Raw genomic sequence first — 17,449 nt, forward strand, 5'->3', positions numbered from 1 at the left:
TAACGTAGCTCGGTGTTGCACAAAAGTTTGGGGTAGGGGGTAAAGGGAATTTCGTGATTCGGGAATAGCTTAATTTTTTCCCCGTGGAATCAGTTGCCGACAAACCGTTATTTTCCAAAACAATTCAGTTGTGAAAGGTCCAACTTATTTTGTGTGAAAGGTGATCTTGCGCCCCCCCCCCCCCCTCCCACCCTTGACTTCACCACCCTCTTTTGTGGGTGTTTAAAGTTTCTGTAAACTAAAAGTTAGGGGTTAAAACGAGGAAGCCATCGGCGTCTAAGGAAGAGCTCCCCTGACTAACCCATTTAACTTTTGGGTTTAAGTTCAGTTGTGAAAAACAACGAAATACTACTTTCATTTTTCCTACACGTTTATTTGTCATTTCAACTCTTTAATAATAAGCCCCACAGATTTTCAACTAAAAATCTTTCATACAGCCAATGATGCGACCGTGCTAACCATCACCCCCTAACTAAACTTACTACACAATACAGCCTGTTACTTCTTAACACCGGTTATGCGAGCGAGTGAGGCAAGCATGCTTGTTTTACATGCAAGTTTCGCTTTCTTTCAGGACATGAATCTCCAAGGTAGCTTGACCAGAGCTGGACATAGAGCCGCAAAATTTTAGACCAGAACCGAGGGATCTCTCATGCCAACCATTTGCCTTGAAGGGGTTTGCGTCATAATACAAATCTACGTAATGATCATAGTCGGCGTCTTGGTTTCCAGAGTATAGCTTAGCATTCCACCAGTTCTCGTAGAAGTTATAATCAAACGGGACAGACCACATCACAGCAAGTGTTTTGCCGATGCTTGGAATGTAGTAGGCCAGGACTCCGACAACTCCCGTTGCGACCGGTCCATTGGTCTTGCGAGGCCCGTAAAGTACGGCATACCCTGTGGAAATAGAAAAGAAAAAAAAAGAAAGAAAAAAGAAACGGAGAAACGGAGAAACAATTAAAAATGATTGATCTCGGTTCTCGCAAAATATCATGATTTGTTAGTGGCGAGCAGATCAATTATTTGCCGAAGCCGAAGACAGAGGAAAATAATTCTTCTGCGAGACACTGACGAATCACGATATTTAACGCTAACCGAGCTCAATAACTGTTCTTGAAAATGTTCTTGGGCGCTTTGTTGACAACGGTTTTGATTTTCTTCTTAATTATTAATCTCGGTCCTATTTCAGAGGCTCCAATATAATTCTGAAAAATGGGGATATCACTTGAAAAATCATGTAACAAAACAAGCATGGCGCGAAAAGGTGAAGAACAAAAAACAACAACAAAAAAAAAAAGGTGAAAAAAAAACCTAAACAGAAATAAAAATGTAATGTAAATGTCAAGATTATTTATAGTAGTCATTCACTTAGCTATACAAGCAGTAAGCTTAGCTATTTTACAGGCATGCCACTGAAACAAAGGAAACAAATGTTTCAAATAAACGTAGCATAGTTCAAAATCCCAACTGGCAGAAGGCAGACCAGTTGGCTATTTACAAACCGTTACCAAGAATTTGAACTGAGGGATACCGAGAAACAAATCCCGCTAGTGACAGATGGAGGCCTTGAACCCGAGACCTCCAGATTACAACACCAGCGCCCTAAACCACTCGGCCACGCTGCCTCCTTTGATGCCTAGCAGGGTGAAACGGTCATGTTGGTCATATTGTGTTGGTCAAGTTCAAGCACGATAACTACTATACTAGCGAGCCCCTGTAAATGCTAAATTCACTTTTTACCGTCAGAAACAGAATAGGGCAGGTTTTCATCTGCAGTGCCAGAAGAAAAGTAGGTAGAACCTTCTTGCCACCTAAATCCACTTTCGTTGTCAACGCCAACGGCGCATTTGCGGTTTACGTTAGCGAGGACATCTAGGAGGTTTTGCAGCAGGCCGATTGTAAGCTCGGCACCTGCAATAATAGTTCCTGCAGCAACTGAAATTAAATGAGCAAGTAAGTGAGATCTTAATAAAACCCCTGCACAGTCTGTATCAACCGAAATCTTGTTAAAACCTTACCAGAAGTGGAAGCGATCTAAGGAGGCATATAGAAGACGTCTGGTAAGGTTTTGTAAAAATCAACGAATCAAATATCTCGACTTGTTACTTGTATGGTCCGCATAACGCTCTCCACCGGACAATTAACAATTATTCCACGAGGGCGCGCTCGATATGAGATGGTAAATAGCCAACGAGGCCCTACGGGCCTCGTTGGCTACGATTACCTCATATCCAACAAGCGAGACTGGATTAATTGTTGTTTTAAAAACGTCCCTAAAATGTAGAAGACTAGGCCCCCAAGAATCACGCGTTTGCATACCATATTTTTAGAGCATGGTATAATGGCTTATGACCCATGATGGCTAAGCCAATGAAAACTCTTAAATTGTATTATCCATTAGACAGTGGGGATTTATCCGGAGGAGGGCGTTATCCACCTTTCGAACAAATCTTGCCTGGCCCTTTCTCTGTCACGCAACTTTGCGCTTTCGGAAGAGGGAATCTCTTTGGAAAGCGTAGCGTTGCGGGACAGATAGAGAGTCACAACTTGTATAGTTACTCGTTTATTGACAAACTATTACCGCAAGGGGAGGGGGGACTCTCAAGATAAGCTATGTGGGTTTGTACCGCTGTGAAGGAAATAGTTTTCAAGCAATTTAGTCTGGGATAAATAGTTTTGGTCTAGAGTAGGGTATAATTTAACTGACAAGTGGCCAGTATAAATAATTTAGTCTAGAACAGAGTTATTTACCCTGGGTTCGACAATGGAAATTAAAACTCGAAAGTGACTTTGCAAGATATTGGCTTAGTTAACGTATGTTGGGCTGCGATAGTGATAAAGTTTCAGCATGGAAAATAGCTAGTCTAGGATAGAGTACGGGTTTTGGGTACCTTGTCCAGAATAGGGTCGCAAAATCAAGCTGATCATGGTCTAGTATAGGGTAAGGGTTTCAGTGTCCCCACGGCACACCCCTACCCAGGCGGGCAAACCATATCTAGCTAATGTCAGACTACTTGGTAAACTATCAGCTCTTGATTTTAACGAGTTGGTGCAAGCCCTTGCCATCCTTAGAGGGCTAACCTAGCTGGAGGTGCAACTTCCTATGTTTTCATTTGTTTGGTTGTTGTTGTTGCCTTTTTTCTTTTTTCTTTTTTTGTTTTTTTCTGCGACCGTCTCTAACTAGGCTTTACAACTATCGAGACAATTCATTTCATGTGTCAGTCCACTAACTACAATTACGAAAGATCATTTACTTCTGCCCTCGCGCTTTTCGCTGTCTAGGTTTTCCAAGTCCATCGGCTCCTGCGGTATAGCTTCAGCGTTATGAGATCGCTTTAAAAGGGCCCTCAGTTCCTATGTAGCAGAAAGTAAAACAGTCAGCTCATTCAGTTGGTTTTAATTCTTCATCTCTTCTTTTGTTATCAGCCGATTTTAGAACTACCTTACATAACTGTAGCATCAATAGCGTGGCCGAATATCTCCCATAGAAAATGCAGCCAATCGGAATACAGGAAACCCGTTGAATATTCGACGGTATTGCATCAACCTTCCCATCATGCAACGCGCATACGTCACATTGATTGCGTTGGCCAGTGCATTTCTATGGTGTGGTATAAAATAGTTATGCAACGCCCTCTCGTGGTATACCATGGAATATTCCACTTATCACTTGTATTATCTTGGAATACACGCTCGCCTAAAAAGGTCGGGTGTATACCGAGGAACGGGTAGGATATTCCGTGATATCCACTACCTCTAAACTGGTAACGATTAAACACAGATAACAAGAAGCTAAATTTCACACGCTTTCAACAATCGATCACTTACTAAATTCATGTGCCAAATGTATCAAATATTGTGAAAAGTTACTTTTTTAAAACAGTGAAAAAAATGAAGTAATATGGGACATTACCAACAGAAAAGTAAATTTAATTTGTTAAATAATTATTACTCCTTTCATAGTGTCAAAGAAAGCATGTTTTTGACCCAGCAGTAATCAGATCATGTGATCTGCGGTTAGTAGTTTCGCAATGATTGAATTAATGAAGCGAAAAGTAAGAAAATTCTATTTCCAAAATAAAAACTTACATTAATATCTTTTTACCTGGCGATTGGGAACCATTTCAGGAAAGTGGGCCAGACCAACATCTGCTAACAATGCCTCAGCTCCCCGCTTTGTAAGGAAAAAAAAAGCTAAAATGTTAGAACAAGAATCAGCAATGTTTCAAAAATGCCCCTTCACACATTTTTATTACCAGTAAAAGTTGTTATCACCTTGGTTTTGGGCATTTCTTCTAGTACCTATGTGGAGAAAAATATATCCAAGGGCTTAGCGGTTATTGTTTAGCATCTGACCCATGCAAAACGTTTTTCTCCCTTTATAATATGTTAAAAATATAAATAAAATCCTTCTAAAGGTACATTTGTGTATTTCAATGAAATTGTGGCCGTTGCAATTTGACTTTCTTGTAAAAGTGTGTCACAGCATAAATGCCAGATTCTAAAAAGCACCTCGATTTGTTAAAGCTAATGTTCATGCTCTTTCACGTTTTACATGATTGTGTTAAAATTATAACTTCATTCATGGCGTAAAACGGACCAAATATACCATGGACATTTTAAGAGAGACGCCATTTAGGGTTGCGAACATAAAGTTTGATGAAAGGCAATAACACAGGTCATTCTTTTTTTTTTTTTGTACCTCTCCATTTGGATCGTTTGCTTTGATCGGCGCAGATCCAAAGGTAGTAGTAGTAACCGAAACGATTAACAGCAAGGAGAAGATAAAACTGAGGTGGTCCATGTTCAACCTAGAAAACAATAATTATAACCAAAAACATTCATTACCAATGACAAGAAAACTTCTCGCGTCTGAAGTCTGTGGTGGGTTAGTTGGGTTCAGTGATTCTAAAAATCTATCTATAATAATTATAGCATGGAATAAACAAACAGTACGTGGAGGAACATTATCCTGTGTATTCTAAGGTTTTGGTATGAATAATTCAAATTTGTAACTTACATTTGCAGGAGCGTGGGCGCTTTACGTAAACAAATCTGTGCTATACTTGGCAAGGGATGAGAAGATGGTATGATGCATTTTCCGCTTGGTTAATTTTTTTCGTCCGTAATTAGGTAGAGAGTTATTATGTTGCGTCTGAAAGGTCTGTGGTGGGTCAGTTGGGTTCAGTGATTCTCAAAGGAAAACACCGTTTCGGATCATAAATCGCTGAGAGGGTTGTAAATGCGAGAGAAAGCTCACATCTCGATTGTTCTCTAATTTATGTTTTGTAGTGTTTAAAGCGCCAATTCATAATTCACAATTATTCCCTAAAATATCTGCACATGCAGAAAGCATGTTGCTCTCACAAACAGACTTCCCGAAAGTTGCTTTCGGGAAGCAAGCTGATGCTTGTTAAAAAAAATCAATTTAGAGACAAAAAATATACAAGAAAGAAAAAACTGAGCTACTGTTTTCCACGCTCTACATGTATCTGTTTCTTCACGACCTGATAAGCTTCTATGTGAAATCGCTTTGTTACATCTACCATGGAACCCCGCCGCATCCAAGAGAGTTCCATTTTTTCTATTTCGTCGCTAAATTTTGTCTTTGTTTCTATTCGGTCAAAATATTTCTAGCCTCGTTCCGTTCCGTTTCTGCACTTAGTAGCTCATTTTTGCGTACTTTTTTTTGCATACTTACGGTGCAAGGTGTTTTCTCAAAATGACATTTTCTGTTTCTACATCGATGAAAGAGAACTAGAAAGGAAGTTGAGGAAAATTACGTGACTGAATTCATGAACAGAGTTGGAAGTTTGCTTGCTAGTTTTCTATATATTAAAGACTCACAAAAATAAACTGTTGTTTAACATAGATATTTCGTATTCCCCACTTAAAGTTACGTGAGGTTTTGGCGTCTCGCGATGCTGCTTTACCGTAGTTTCCAATCTGTAGTAACCTCATCTTGTCAAAAAATACGGTCTCCACGTTTAAGGACGAGAGCAATTCAGTCGAAATTGCACCTTCACTGTGTGTGACTAATCAAACTTCCCTTTATAGTTGAGGTTTTCAGTACAACTTGTAGATAGCGAAGAATTAAGTTCTTTGCTTAACCTTATTCAGTTTTACTCGAGGATAACGAATATGGTTTTGAGAACAAAATATCCTAATGCATATCAAGGTGTATAGTGCCAGCTTACTTTATCAAGAGGAACTTCAAATAGGAGATACAAACCTACTGTTTGTCTTGCTCACTCTGTACTTTGATGAAATTTTTCAGCAGCAGGTAAGATCGTCTTTTCTAGAAACGTTTCCGAAAAGAATGAGAGTCCGTATTTTCTGTGCTTGCTTTTCAACGGTCCTAATTAGACGGGAAACTGAGAGGTACCAATAGTCAAATTCCTTAATAACGTGCGGATGATACCTGGCAGACAAATTGTTTCCAAAATGGTTTTCAAACAGCGGGACGCCTAGAGATATTTTTCCAGTGGTGGGAGAGCTTTCGGTGTTCAGTAGCTACTTATATAATCTAAATGCGCTAGAAAACTACTGATTATTTGTTACATGTAATCCAACTTAAACTTGATCAGAAAGGAAACATTTGTATTTGGTTACCAAGGAAATCATGTCTTCTGTTCAAAATCACCGATGATATGAAAGATGAGATAAACAAAGAATACGTGCAGGCAGAATTACCTTTGTGTTTATTCTGAGAGACTTCCTTTAATTTATTTGTTTTTGCGAACAGTTATGCCAAGTCAACTATACTTGCGGTTCTTGTCATCGTTTGGTCGAAATTAAATACTTAAGGTGCAGCTTAGTTTACAGCTTTCTTTGAAAACTGAGCAGAACTACCGCCCGAAGTAGACTTTGCAAACAGCGCATGACTATTTCCATTTCTTAAGGGTAGGAAAAGTTTTTGATGATAACATTTTCTGACTGAAGTTTTTTGATTAAAATAGAAAGCTTAGAATATGCATATATCTCTGATCATTTTTCGTACACCTAAAGTTAAGCATTTATAGTTCAAGAGCCATTCCCACACTAAAGAATTCTGGATTGTGGTCAATGTTCTCAACGAAATCCACCTTAAAAATACACGGTTTGAAACAAAGGAGAACAAAACCTTTTTTAAGTGCGTAGAAACATGCAGAGATGTTTGCTGTTACCAGGACATCAATGCATCTCTTAAGCATACCTTACATGAAACTCGAGTTGAAAATGAGATAGATATGTCGTGCGATATGAAATATTTCGGTAAACAAGAAAAACAATTAATAGCTGCCGACAAACGTATTTGCAAATATCTTTAAGTAGTTATGATATTATCAATTTAGAAAAATACTGCGAAACGTCCGATGAAAAACACTGATTTTAAACAAAAGACATCACGTATTTTATAGTAGAGAATCCAGTGGGGACTTTTTACTTGAACTTAAATAATTGGTTTGCTGATAATTCTTTGTTCCCTTTGCAATGTAATACGTACAAGGCATAGAAGAATGGTTTTTCAATATAATTTAGCTATAAAACGTTAGCAACATTATCCTCGTATAAATTCTGGGAGACGTTCGTAAATTTATTTGTTTTCCCGGACAGTTATGTCAAGTCCTCTATACTTGCGGTTGCTGTCATCTTTTCTTTGAGGTTCAACACTTTAGGTGCAGTTTCAGTTTACAGCTCTATTTGAAAACTGAAACGAACTTCCGCCCGCAGTAGACTTTACAAGAGGCGTTTGTCTGGCGGTTTTTGTCGTCTTTTGTTCGAAATTAAACACTTTAGGTGCAGTTTTAGTTTACAGCATTATTTGAAAACTCAACGAAACTTCCGCCCTTTGTAGACTTTGCAAATAGCGCATGACTAGGAACATTTTTCTAGGGTAGGAAAGGGCTTTTGGTGCTAATATTTATTCACTGAACTTTTTTTTGACCAAAATAAAAAAGCTAAGAAAAGGTAGATTAAAAAATTGCTCTCAGATCATTTTTCATGCTCCTAAAGTTAGGCAGATACAGTTCGAACATCAAAATTTCTGGTTTGTGACCAATGTTGTAAATAAAAACCGCCTCCAAAATATATGATTTAAAACAGTGGGGAACAAAACCTTTTTGTTAAGTAGGAAGGACCGTGCAGGTTTGTCGGCTGTCACCAAGAACATAAAATCTATCGGTTAACGACGCCTTCGATTAATCTCAAGTTAGAAATAAGATAAATATGTCGTACGATATGACATATTTTGGTAAACAAGAAAAACAATTAATAGCTGCCGACAAACCTATTTGCAAATATCTCTAAATAATTATGATATTAGCAATTTAGGAAAATACAGCGAAAAGCCCGATCAAAAAGCTTTATTTTAAACAAAACACGACACGTATTTTATAGTGGGGAATCCAGTGAGGAGTTTTTACTTGAACTTAAATAATTCGTTTGCGGATATTTGTTTGTTCTCCTTGTAATGTGATAATTACAAGGTATAGAAGAATGGTTTTTTAATATACAGTCCGGGATCGTTATCAGATTTGATAACCTCGACCAAAACAAACCATAAACCAATCGCTGCACAAGTTTTCGTTCACGTGACATTATTTGGTAGCAACAGTGTATAATTCAATATGGCGGTCGACGGGGCGCTGCGATGAAAGGAGTTACTTTTTTCACAACATCACAATGCAATTTCATTTAATTGTAATTGTATGTTTGCTTCACAATAGGTTACTGGATTATGGAATAGAAACAGAGATGTATGGAAGAAAACTGTCTTTGTCCAAAAGCTACAGCGAAAAGTTTCATTTTCAGATAGACACCTTATAATATTTGTTCCGAGTAAAAACACACGAAGGTAGACAACAGTTATTCTGTTCACAAAAGCGTTGTTTATTGATACTAATATGATTAGCTTCTATTTTCACTCAGGCTTCATTTTCTTGGTAGTTGGCGAAGCTGGCTGTTCAACAGTCTGTATAAAATATAAACGAAACACTAACAGTAAATACATCTTGAGTTCACAAATTGACACTGAACAAGTTGCTTCTATATTCCAAGCGGAGAGCTGTAACTGAATTTCGTTCAATTTGCATGAGCGAAGCGTGGTTAGGACCGAAACATCTCCGACTATGATTCATTACTATGACATGGAAATAACAGTATCGAAACAGTTCGCGACCCTCCCTCTGTCGACTCTCTGTCCAGATATTCTGAAGATAGAATAGCTTACCTCGATGGCCATATCCCATCCCACGCCTAATTCCATTTCTGCGATTGCTAATTCAATCCCCTCCGCCGTATTGTACATTTCGTTTCCATCTTTGATGCACTGGAGTTCTCTTTGTCGTTGTGGGCTCGCCTGATATGGTTCTGGCACAACAACAAAAATATAGCAGGTATATTTACTTTAATTCGTGATACACCTCCGTTCAGTGGAATGGGTACATGCAACACTTTATGTCGTGAGATGTGACAGTAAACTTGGAAGTCTTGGCATTTCCGGAAAAAAAATAGTTTTAGTTGTAGATCAGTAGTCTATTGTTGTGCATTCGGTGATATGGAAAAACTCTTTTAATGACCGATTCATATAAAAGAAACTATAATTCAAGTAATATGTTTTCGTACTATAGTTCACTCGCTAAATCCAACAATAAGCTTCATTATATAACGACTGGTGTACCAGAAAACTGACCTAGTTTGGCCGGCATTTCCGGAAAATATTTCAGGACCGCGAGTTGTTGAAATTGACTCTAAAATATAGGCAACTTACCCTTTAACGTGGTTGCCGATTTTCCCGCAGTCCGAAAGGTGTTTTAGTTCCCTCTTTATGAAGTATTGCACCCGGCCTATCTGTCTTCCAGCAACTTCTCTCAAAGTGCAATTTTTCTTAGCGCTCTTGGATACCAGACTGTGGCACGTCTAGAAGTGTCTCGGGTATTTCTCTCATTTCTGGCAAAACACAACGAAGTGCGAACGAGTCTTTGTTTGCAATTTTCAGGAAGGACATAAAAAGGAGTTCCTTCTGGCCCCTTGATTTTGACCTCATGGTAACCCTTCAAAAGAAAATAAACAACTAATGTTAGATTCGCAAGTGGTTTCCCGACCACCTGGACTGCCGTACCATGAATCGAGCGACTCACTAAGAGCTATAATTTTTTCTGAAGGGGCTTAGATGATTTATGTAAATTACTTTTACGTTCCCCTTGATTTTGCCACCAGTAATTCTTAAAGTTGAATTGTGCGTGTCTGTCAGGCCTAAAAGGAACGAAAATTTTATGCTGCAAAACTCGACAACAATAAACCTACCCTATGTAATGACCAAGCTATGTCCACAAAATCGACATAAATTTGCTATTTTGATTCTATGGGTACCAGCATCCGCCATCTCAATACCTAGGAACATATCAATTACAGCTGTAAATATGGCCGCCGTTACGAACAACACATCGCAAATCAAAATGCTCCCGTGCACTTTTTTCACAGATCGTGCACAACACTAAAAACACGTTAAATCCCAAGAATATGGCGTGAAGATTAACGACATATTTTTTGTGATTTTCGCAAAAATCTCCAGGTAACTTAAATCTAATGACAAAATGAAAAACATACCTGGTTTGGATGCAAAATTGCAAGCGCTGTTTCACTTTACGAGTAGCATTTTACATCGTTTACGCTGGTCTTCAACCGCCATCTTCAAAACACGTGAGGCTCCTTCTTTTCTGGTAATTATCGAATAGAGTTATGGGTAAATTACCCGAGTATAATCGAACAAATAACGAGCAAAGCGAAGTGAATACGAAAATTCTCGGTTTTTGAAATGGCCGCCATGTTGTGACGTCACATGGTTATCAAATCTGATAACGATCCCGGACTGATATAATTTAGCTATAACACGTTAGCAACATTACCCTTGGGTACATTGTAAGAGACGTCCTTAAATTTATTTGTTTTTCCGGATTGGTATACCAAGTCCACTATACTTCAGTGCGGTTCTAGTCATCTTTTGTTCGAAATTAAACACGTTAGGGGCAGTTTTAGTTTACAGCTTTCTTTGAAAACTGAACAGAACTTCCGCTCCCAGTAGACCTTACAAACAGGGCATGACTAGACAATAGCTACCTAGAAACAAACTGTGCTAAAAAACTTCTGATTATCTGTTACATGTAATCAAACTTAAACTTGATCAGAAAGGAAACATTTGTCTTTGGTTACCAAGGAAATCATATCTTCTATTCAAAATTACCGATGAAATGAAAGATGAGATAAAACAAAGAATACGTGCAGGTAGCATTTTCTTAGCGTTCGTTCTGGGAGACTTCCTTTAATTTATTTGTTTGCGGGCAGTTATGCCAAGTCAACTATACTTGCGGATCTTGTCATCTTTAGTTCGAAATTTAAAACTTTAGTTGCAGTTTTAGTTCACAGCTTTCTTTAAACCTGAACAGATTTTCCGCCCGTAGTAGACTTTGCAAACAGCGCATGACTGTTTACATTTCTCGAGGGTAGGGAAAAGTTTCTGATGATAATATCTACTCTTGAAATTTTTTGATCAAAATGAAAAACTTAAAATATGTATATATATCTGACCATTTTTCATACATCTAAAGTTTAAGCAGTTATGGTTCAAGAGCCATTGCCACACTACAAAACGCTGGTTTGTGTCAATGTTGTCAACGGAAACCGCCTTCAAAATATACGATTTGAAACAAAGAAGAACAAAACCATTTTTAAGTGGGTAGAAACATGCAGACATTTTTGGTGCTACCAAGAACATCAATGTATCTGTTAACGATGCCTTAGATGAAACTCAAGTTAGAAATAAGATGAATATGTCGTACGGTATGAAATATTTTGGTAAACAAGAAAAACAATTAATAGCTGCCGACAAACCTATTTGCAAATATATCTAAGTAATTATATTACCCATTTAGAAAAGTACTGCGAAACGTCCGATTAAAAACCTTTATTTTAAACAAAAGACGGCACGTCTTTTATAGTATGGAATCCAGTGGGGAGTTTTTACTTGAACGTAAACAATTCGTTTGCTCATATTTGTATGTTCCCCTTGTAATGTAATAATTACAAGGAATAGAAAAATGTTTTTTCGATATAATTTAGCTATAAAACGTTAGCAAGATTATCCTCGTGTACATTTTGGGACACTTCCTTAAAGTTATTTGTTTTTTTTTTTTTTTTCCGGACAGTTATGATATGTCAACTATACTTTCGGTTCTTGTCATCTTTAGTTCGAAATTGAACACTTTCGTTGCAGTTTTAGTTTACAGCTTCCTTTGAAAACTGAACGGATTCTCCGCCCGTAGTAGACTTTGCAAACAGCACATGACTGTTTACATTTCTCCAGGGTAGAAAAAGTTTTTGATGAAAATATCTACTCATTGAAATTTTTTGATCAAAATGAAAAACTTAAAATATGTATATATATCTCACCATTTTTCATACACCTAAGGTTTAAGCAGTTATAGTTCACGAGTTATCGCTACACTACAAAACGCTGGTTTGTGTCAATGTTGTCAACGGACACCGCCTTCAAAATATACGATTTGAAACAATGGAAAACAAAACCTTTTTTAAGGGGGTAGGACCATGCAGACATGGTTGCTGTTAAGCCTGGTTCTCATATGCCGCCGACATACCTGGGACATAATCGCCGGCAAGGCCTGGGACACCGTTACGCCATGTAAGAACATTTATCGCCGAATCATAATCTATCCCAGGCATTGACCGCCGGCTTGCCTGCGAAGTTGAGCTAAGTTCAACTTCGCAGGCAAGCCTGCGGTTGTCGGCGGTTGTCCGCGATGAAAATATTTTATGTGAACATCACCTGCGGACGCAACGTACTCCAGTAAGACGATTCGATCCATATTTACAGGTAAAATGGTTGAAAATTGCGCAATTCGATTTGCATTTCGCGCAGTTGAGTACGTCGGCGATCCATCGCAGATGCGCCGGGAACCCACTGGAACAGATCGCAGAACGTTGTCAGTTATAACCGGCGACTGCGTCGCAGGTAGGTCGGCGGGATATGAGAACCAGGCTTTACCGAGGACATCAATGTATCTGTTAACGATGCCTTAGATGAAACTCAAGTCGGAAATAAGATAAATATGTCGTATGTTATGAAATATTTTGGTAAACAAGAAAAACAATTAATAGCTGCCGACAAACCTATTTGCAAATATATCTAAGTAATTATGATATTACCCATTTAGGAAAGTACTGCGAAACGTCCGATTAAAAACATTGATTTTAAACAAGAGACGTCACGTATTTTATAGTAGGGAATCCGGTGGGGAGTTTTTACTTGAGCTTAAATAATTCGCTTCCTGATATTTGTTTGTTCCCTTTGCAATGTAATAATTACAAGGCATAGAAAAATGGTTTTTCAATATAATTTAGCTATAAAACGTTAACAACATTATCCTTGTGTACATTCTGGGAGACGTCCGTAAATTTATTTGTTTTTCCGGACAGTTATGCCAAGTCCTCTATACTTGCAGTTGTTGTCATCTTTAGGTGCAGTTTCAGTTTACAGCTCTAGTTGAAAACTGAACAGAACTTCCGCCCGCAGTAGACTTTACAAGCAGCGTTTGCCTAGAGATATAATTCCAGTGGGTGGAGAGCTTTTGGTGTTCAACAGCTACAAACAAACTGTGCTGAAAAACTTCTGATTATCTGTTACATGTAATCAAACTTAACCTTGATCAGAGAGGAAAAATTTGTCTTTGGTTACGAAGGTAATCACATTTTCTATTCAAAATTACCGATGACATGTATTTAACAAATAACGAAGCCTAAGCCGTGTTTTACACTTCGATAAAACACGATGGGCATTTGAGAACACGAGGAAAATATAGAAAACTAGACGCTCTAAGAGCGTTTCCTCGGGCTTCGTACCTCAGTATCAAATCGTACTTTGGACACAATAAAAGCAAACTAAAGAATCAGGTCCAAGCGCCGCTCCACTCATGTGCCGAACCAAACTTGATTAAGTTGGACTTTAGAGCGACTTTGGAGCGACGGCTGGTTCAGACGGCGTACTTGCGTCGAATTTAATTCGGGAAGCCGGTGGTAACAATTTTCGAAGAGAAATTATGCGTTCTGAATTTAAGAACTCTTTCCAGATAGAAAAGCCGTGACTAACATTTCGCTGTTATCATGGTGTTATAGCAATATTTAGGGAAGTAAATTGAAACTCAAGGTTCAGTGTTTGTATTAAGACAGGTTTTCTCCCGGTTAAATCGACTTGTCAAAGGGAAATCTAATAAGCTGGGCTATTATCACGACGAAAAAGAAAAAAACGAATTTGGGCTAACGAAACTCGCTCATACAGTCCCGTTTCTCATAAATCGAAAACATACTGGTATTTTGTTGTCTTTATTTTTATCGACGACTTTGAGCTTCATGCATGACTGGTCACACCACTCAATTTTGAGCCAATCACGAGTCCCGTTATAGGAAAAATAAATTGCAGTAATTTATGCAGTAGGTTCGACACATGAGGAGAACGCCGTATGAATCAGCTGCCGCTCCAACGTCGCATAGTGCGACAGACCCTGCCGAATTTAATGTTGTTTGCCGCACCAAACCTAACCTACCGAACCAAACGGATTCAAACGCCGCTCTTCTGCCGTACTTAACCCATCAGTTAGGTTCGGCGCATGAATGGAGCGGCGTTTGGAACGGGCCTTAGCACAAGAGTTCCGCTTAGATATTTACTATTCAAGTTCCTTCGTTTAGTATCCTCCTCATCCTATCGCAAGTTGTGAGTTTAAATCATTTTGTTTCAAGAATGAAGCACAGCTGTCTACGCATTGATGGAGAAGTTGTTTGCAAAGAATTTTCGAGGTCTTTTTACAACTTATGGCGATTGCTTTGAACATGCTAGCAGAAATTGTACGAAGTTTGTTTACTGGTCGCGGCGATCCGAGTAAATTGTATAGCTGAACATCTTTGCTGTGTTGCGATCTTAAGAGCAATCGTCCCAAAATCTCGCCTGGAGGTATGCAAAATGAAAAAATCGAAAATCCCCAAACTCTTCCAGAATATAGGACTGGATGAACTATTTTTAAAAAAAAATACTTTAAGTTCGATTAGATTTTTATTTTACGCGAACGGCGACAAAATCGGTTTGGCGGCTCTCACATCAGTTTCACGAGCTCCAAACAACACATTATTTGAGCTTCGCTTAAAAATAAACAAAACGGTAAATCTGGCCATTGAATGTCTTAATGAAAAGAACACATATTTACGAACAGTCTGAAATGTTATTTGTCCGATTCCATCGCAAACTGAATTTTTGGGCGATTTTTGCTTTTCTTCAATATTTCACGCATTTCGGAAGACAAAATAAAGGCAGAATTGAGAGGGTAAAATAGCACCTTGGTACATGATATGGAGTTACGTCAAGTTAATCCAGCGAAAGAACAGGGTTTCTTCTTCAAATAGCTGCAATAAAATTTTTGGGCTACTTAAAATGCGAAATTTTAGGGCGCCAGACAAAGGTGGCACTAAGGACAAAACACGCTATTTCGTGTCACGCAACTAGAGGTCAAAAGTCAACAAAGCGCTCGTGGAAAAGACAATAGGCCAGTTTTTTGGCGAAAAATCGTTGCTATTCCGAATAAAAAGCTACTTTCTATCAATATTTGTCCTGTCTGCTGCTCAGGTTGCCTGAAATTTAAACTTTAAGCGATTATTTTTCGAAGCAAAATACAAAATCCTCATGTTTTGAACGGCCGAGGACGGATACAATTTGTAAATTGTAACAAACCGTAAAATCGATACTTTATCGTATTTATACTTCAATTTGAGTATTATAGTTAATCTGTGCACACCATTTATCAGCGCCAAGCATGGACTGCATGTGTATTGGCTTCACAAGTTGTTTCCGTTAACTGCCGACCACCGCAAACAGTGAGAATTGCGTGACAGACTGCCGAAGGCCAACGCACCTTGCACGTGTTCTACAGTCCACCCCCTATTGTCCCTACTAAACAATCACCCTTGGGGATATGGATTTTGGGACTACGATTACCGGCCGCCTAAAAGGGGTGGCCGTTTAATAGGTTACCGCTTAATGGGGGTTCGATTTGTAATGTAATTAAAAGAAGTAGTTGAAATAGAAATAGTTCATCCAGACCTATATTCTGGCAAAGTTTGGGGATTTTCGATTTTTTCATTTTGCATACCTCCAGGCGACATTTTGGGACGATTGCTCTTAAACCCTTTTCAAGAGTCATATCTTCTTTGGAGAGCGAATAATCCCTTTCGAGAGAGCCAAAACGAATCATGATAAACTCCTTCGCAAAAACAACAGTGTTGTGACTAGGCTCAAATTGCATTGCACATAATTTGCATAAACTTTCAAGTTGTGTATTTTGCGGATAACTTCCAAGAATTTGCGACCCTTAAGGCAGTTTATGAAGAAATATTCAAGCTACACATTTCTATTGAATCAATGCAAGAGTATTTTTTTAAAAAAAGGACTCTCATTTATAAGGGAAGATGCGGCATTCTGTTTTGCTATTTATTTTGGTTTCATGCTCGTCTAGTTCAAGTCACGCAACATGATTTTCTTTCTAAAAGAACTGGCGATTGCTAATAAAGACTGCTAAATATATTTGAACTACTAGTGAAATAACTGGCTAAACTATCGTCAATGCAGATTTTCCTTAGGACTTAGCAAGAACATTGGTTCGTCAATAATCCCGCACAATTCCCCGCACAATCGAAGGTTTAATTCTCCCGCACAATGTGCCTCCAAATTCACACCTTTTTTTTTTTTTTTTTTTTTTTTTTTTCCTGCACCCTACTTGAAAGCCAACTAACTTGGAGGTAAGATATTTAACTTAAGTTACCGAAAGTCTTATCTTTACAACATTGGAGATGGACATATTTTGCGCGGTGCAAGAAACAAGTCACATGTTTTTAATGAGCTACGAGTCCAAAAACGTTTTCGTATTTAGCTCGTTTTATTGCAATATGATTTGTTTTACTGTAATGTTCTAAGTAATAACGGCAGTAGCCACATACCGTCATTGACTGCCTATTTTTTGCCAGTGTTTTCGTAGATTGAACTCATGCCGCAATCGACTCAGTTAATTGTTATCTCACGTGAACGTTTCCAGCGTGAACTTTGCTTACCTGGCCGACTTTCAAGCAATGTAATTCGTGAACCGACCCTTTCTGAAAACGATCGACATCTTTGTATTCTGAGATGAACGTATAAGGCGCGATTCTCGCCAAAACTTTCTTCGCCAAACACCGCATTCTGTCACGAAGAGCGAGCAATGTCGCGTTTCTCGTCCCCAGTTTCCATGGTCTACGCATGGACGCCTGGGACCATGACCCCTCTTTTGGCGACCAAAACGCTAGCATTTTAAGGCTCGGGCTTTCCTACGGAAGCCCGAGTAACGAGAGCCGCAGGCGAGTGTTTTCTACATTT

The 17,449-nt window shown here is 38.6% G+C and overlaps 1 protein-coding gene and 1 long non-coding RNA gene across 7 annotated transcripts; both read right to left on the bottom strand.

Annotated features, from left to right (window-relative positions):
* Positions 1-352: 352 nt before the first annotated feature.
* LOC149096269 (DELTA-actitoxin-Afr1c-like) lies at positions 353-6,346 on the bottom strand. 2 transcript variants are annotated; one of them, XM_089281014.1, is made up of 7 exons: positions 6,236-6,346; positions 4,706-4,814; positions 4,279-4,305; positions 4,109-4,177; positions 3,258-3,357; positions 1,744-1,938; positions 353-900 (listed from the first exon to the last, which is right to left on the bottom strand). In XM_089281014.1, exons 2-7 carry the CDS (start codon positions 4,805-4,807, stop codon positions 548-550), a joined length of 846 nt encoding a protein of 281 aa, XP_089137140.1. In that variant the 5' UTR covers positions 4,808-4,814; positions 6,236-6,346; the 3' UTR covers positions 353-547. The 2 variants fall into 2 exon arrangements, with proteins under 2 accessions (XP_089137140.1, XP_089137141.1); XM_089281015.1 differs by lacking the exon at positions 4,279-4,305.
* Positions 6,347-8,850: 2,504 nt separating this feature from the next.
* Positions 8,851-10,877, bottom strand: LOC149096270 (uncharacterized). 5 transcript variants are annotated; one of them, XR_016204520.1, is made up of 5 exons: positions 10,594-10,877; positions 10,291-10,377; positions 9,755-10,037; positions 9,215-9,354; positions 8,851-8,956 (listed from the first exon to the last, which is right to left on the bottom strand). It is a non-coding gene; the product is annotated as an uncharacterized LOC149096270 (long non-coding RNA). The 5 variants fall into 5 exon arrangements; XR_016204521.1 differs by having other exon boundaries at positions 9,755-9,933; positions 10,594-10,875; XR_016204519.1 differs by lacking the exon at positions 10,291-10,377 and having other exon boundaries at positions 10,594-10,874.
* Between the last annotated feature and the right edge of the window lie 6,572 nt (positions 10,878-17,449).

The sequence above is a fragment of the Orbicella faveolata genome, unplaced genomic scaffold (assembly GCF_042242905.1).
Source record: "Orbicella faveolata isolate gen_17 unplaced genomic scaffold, um_ofav_v1 contig_48, whole genome shotgun sequence".
NCBI classification, from domain to species: Eukaryota; Metazoa; Cnidaria; class Anthozoa; order Scleractinia; family Merulinidae; genus Orbicella; species Orbicella faveolata.

Coding starts and splice junctions, on each gene's coding strand:
- LOC149096269 (XM_089281014.1), bottom strand. CDS start 4,807: ATGGACCACCTCAGTTTTATCTTCTCCTTGCTGTTAATCGTTTCGGTT. Junction 4,306..4,705: donor CAAACGATCCAAATGGAGAG/GTACAAAAAAAA, acceptor TTCTCCACATAG/GTACTAGAAGAAATGCCCAA. Junction 1,939..3,257: donor CGAAAAGCGCGAGGGCAGAA/GTAAATGATCTT, acceptor ATTTAATTTCAG/TTGCTGCAGGAACTATTATT.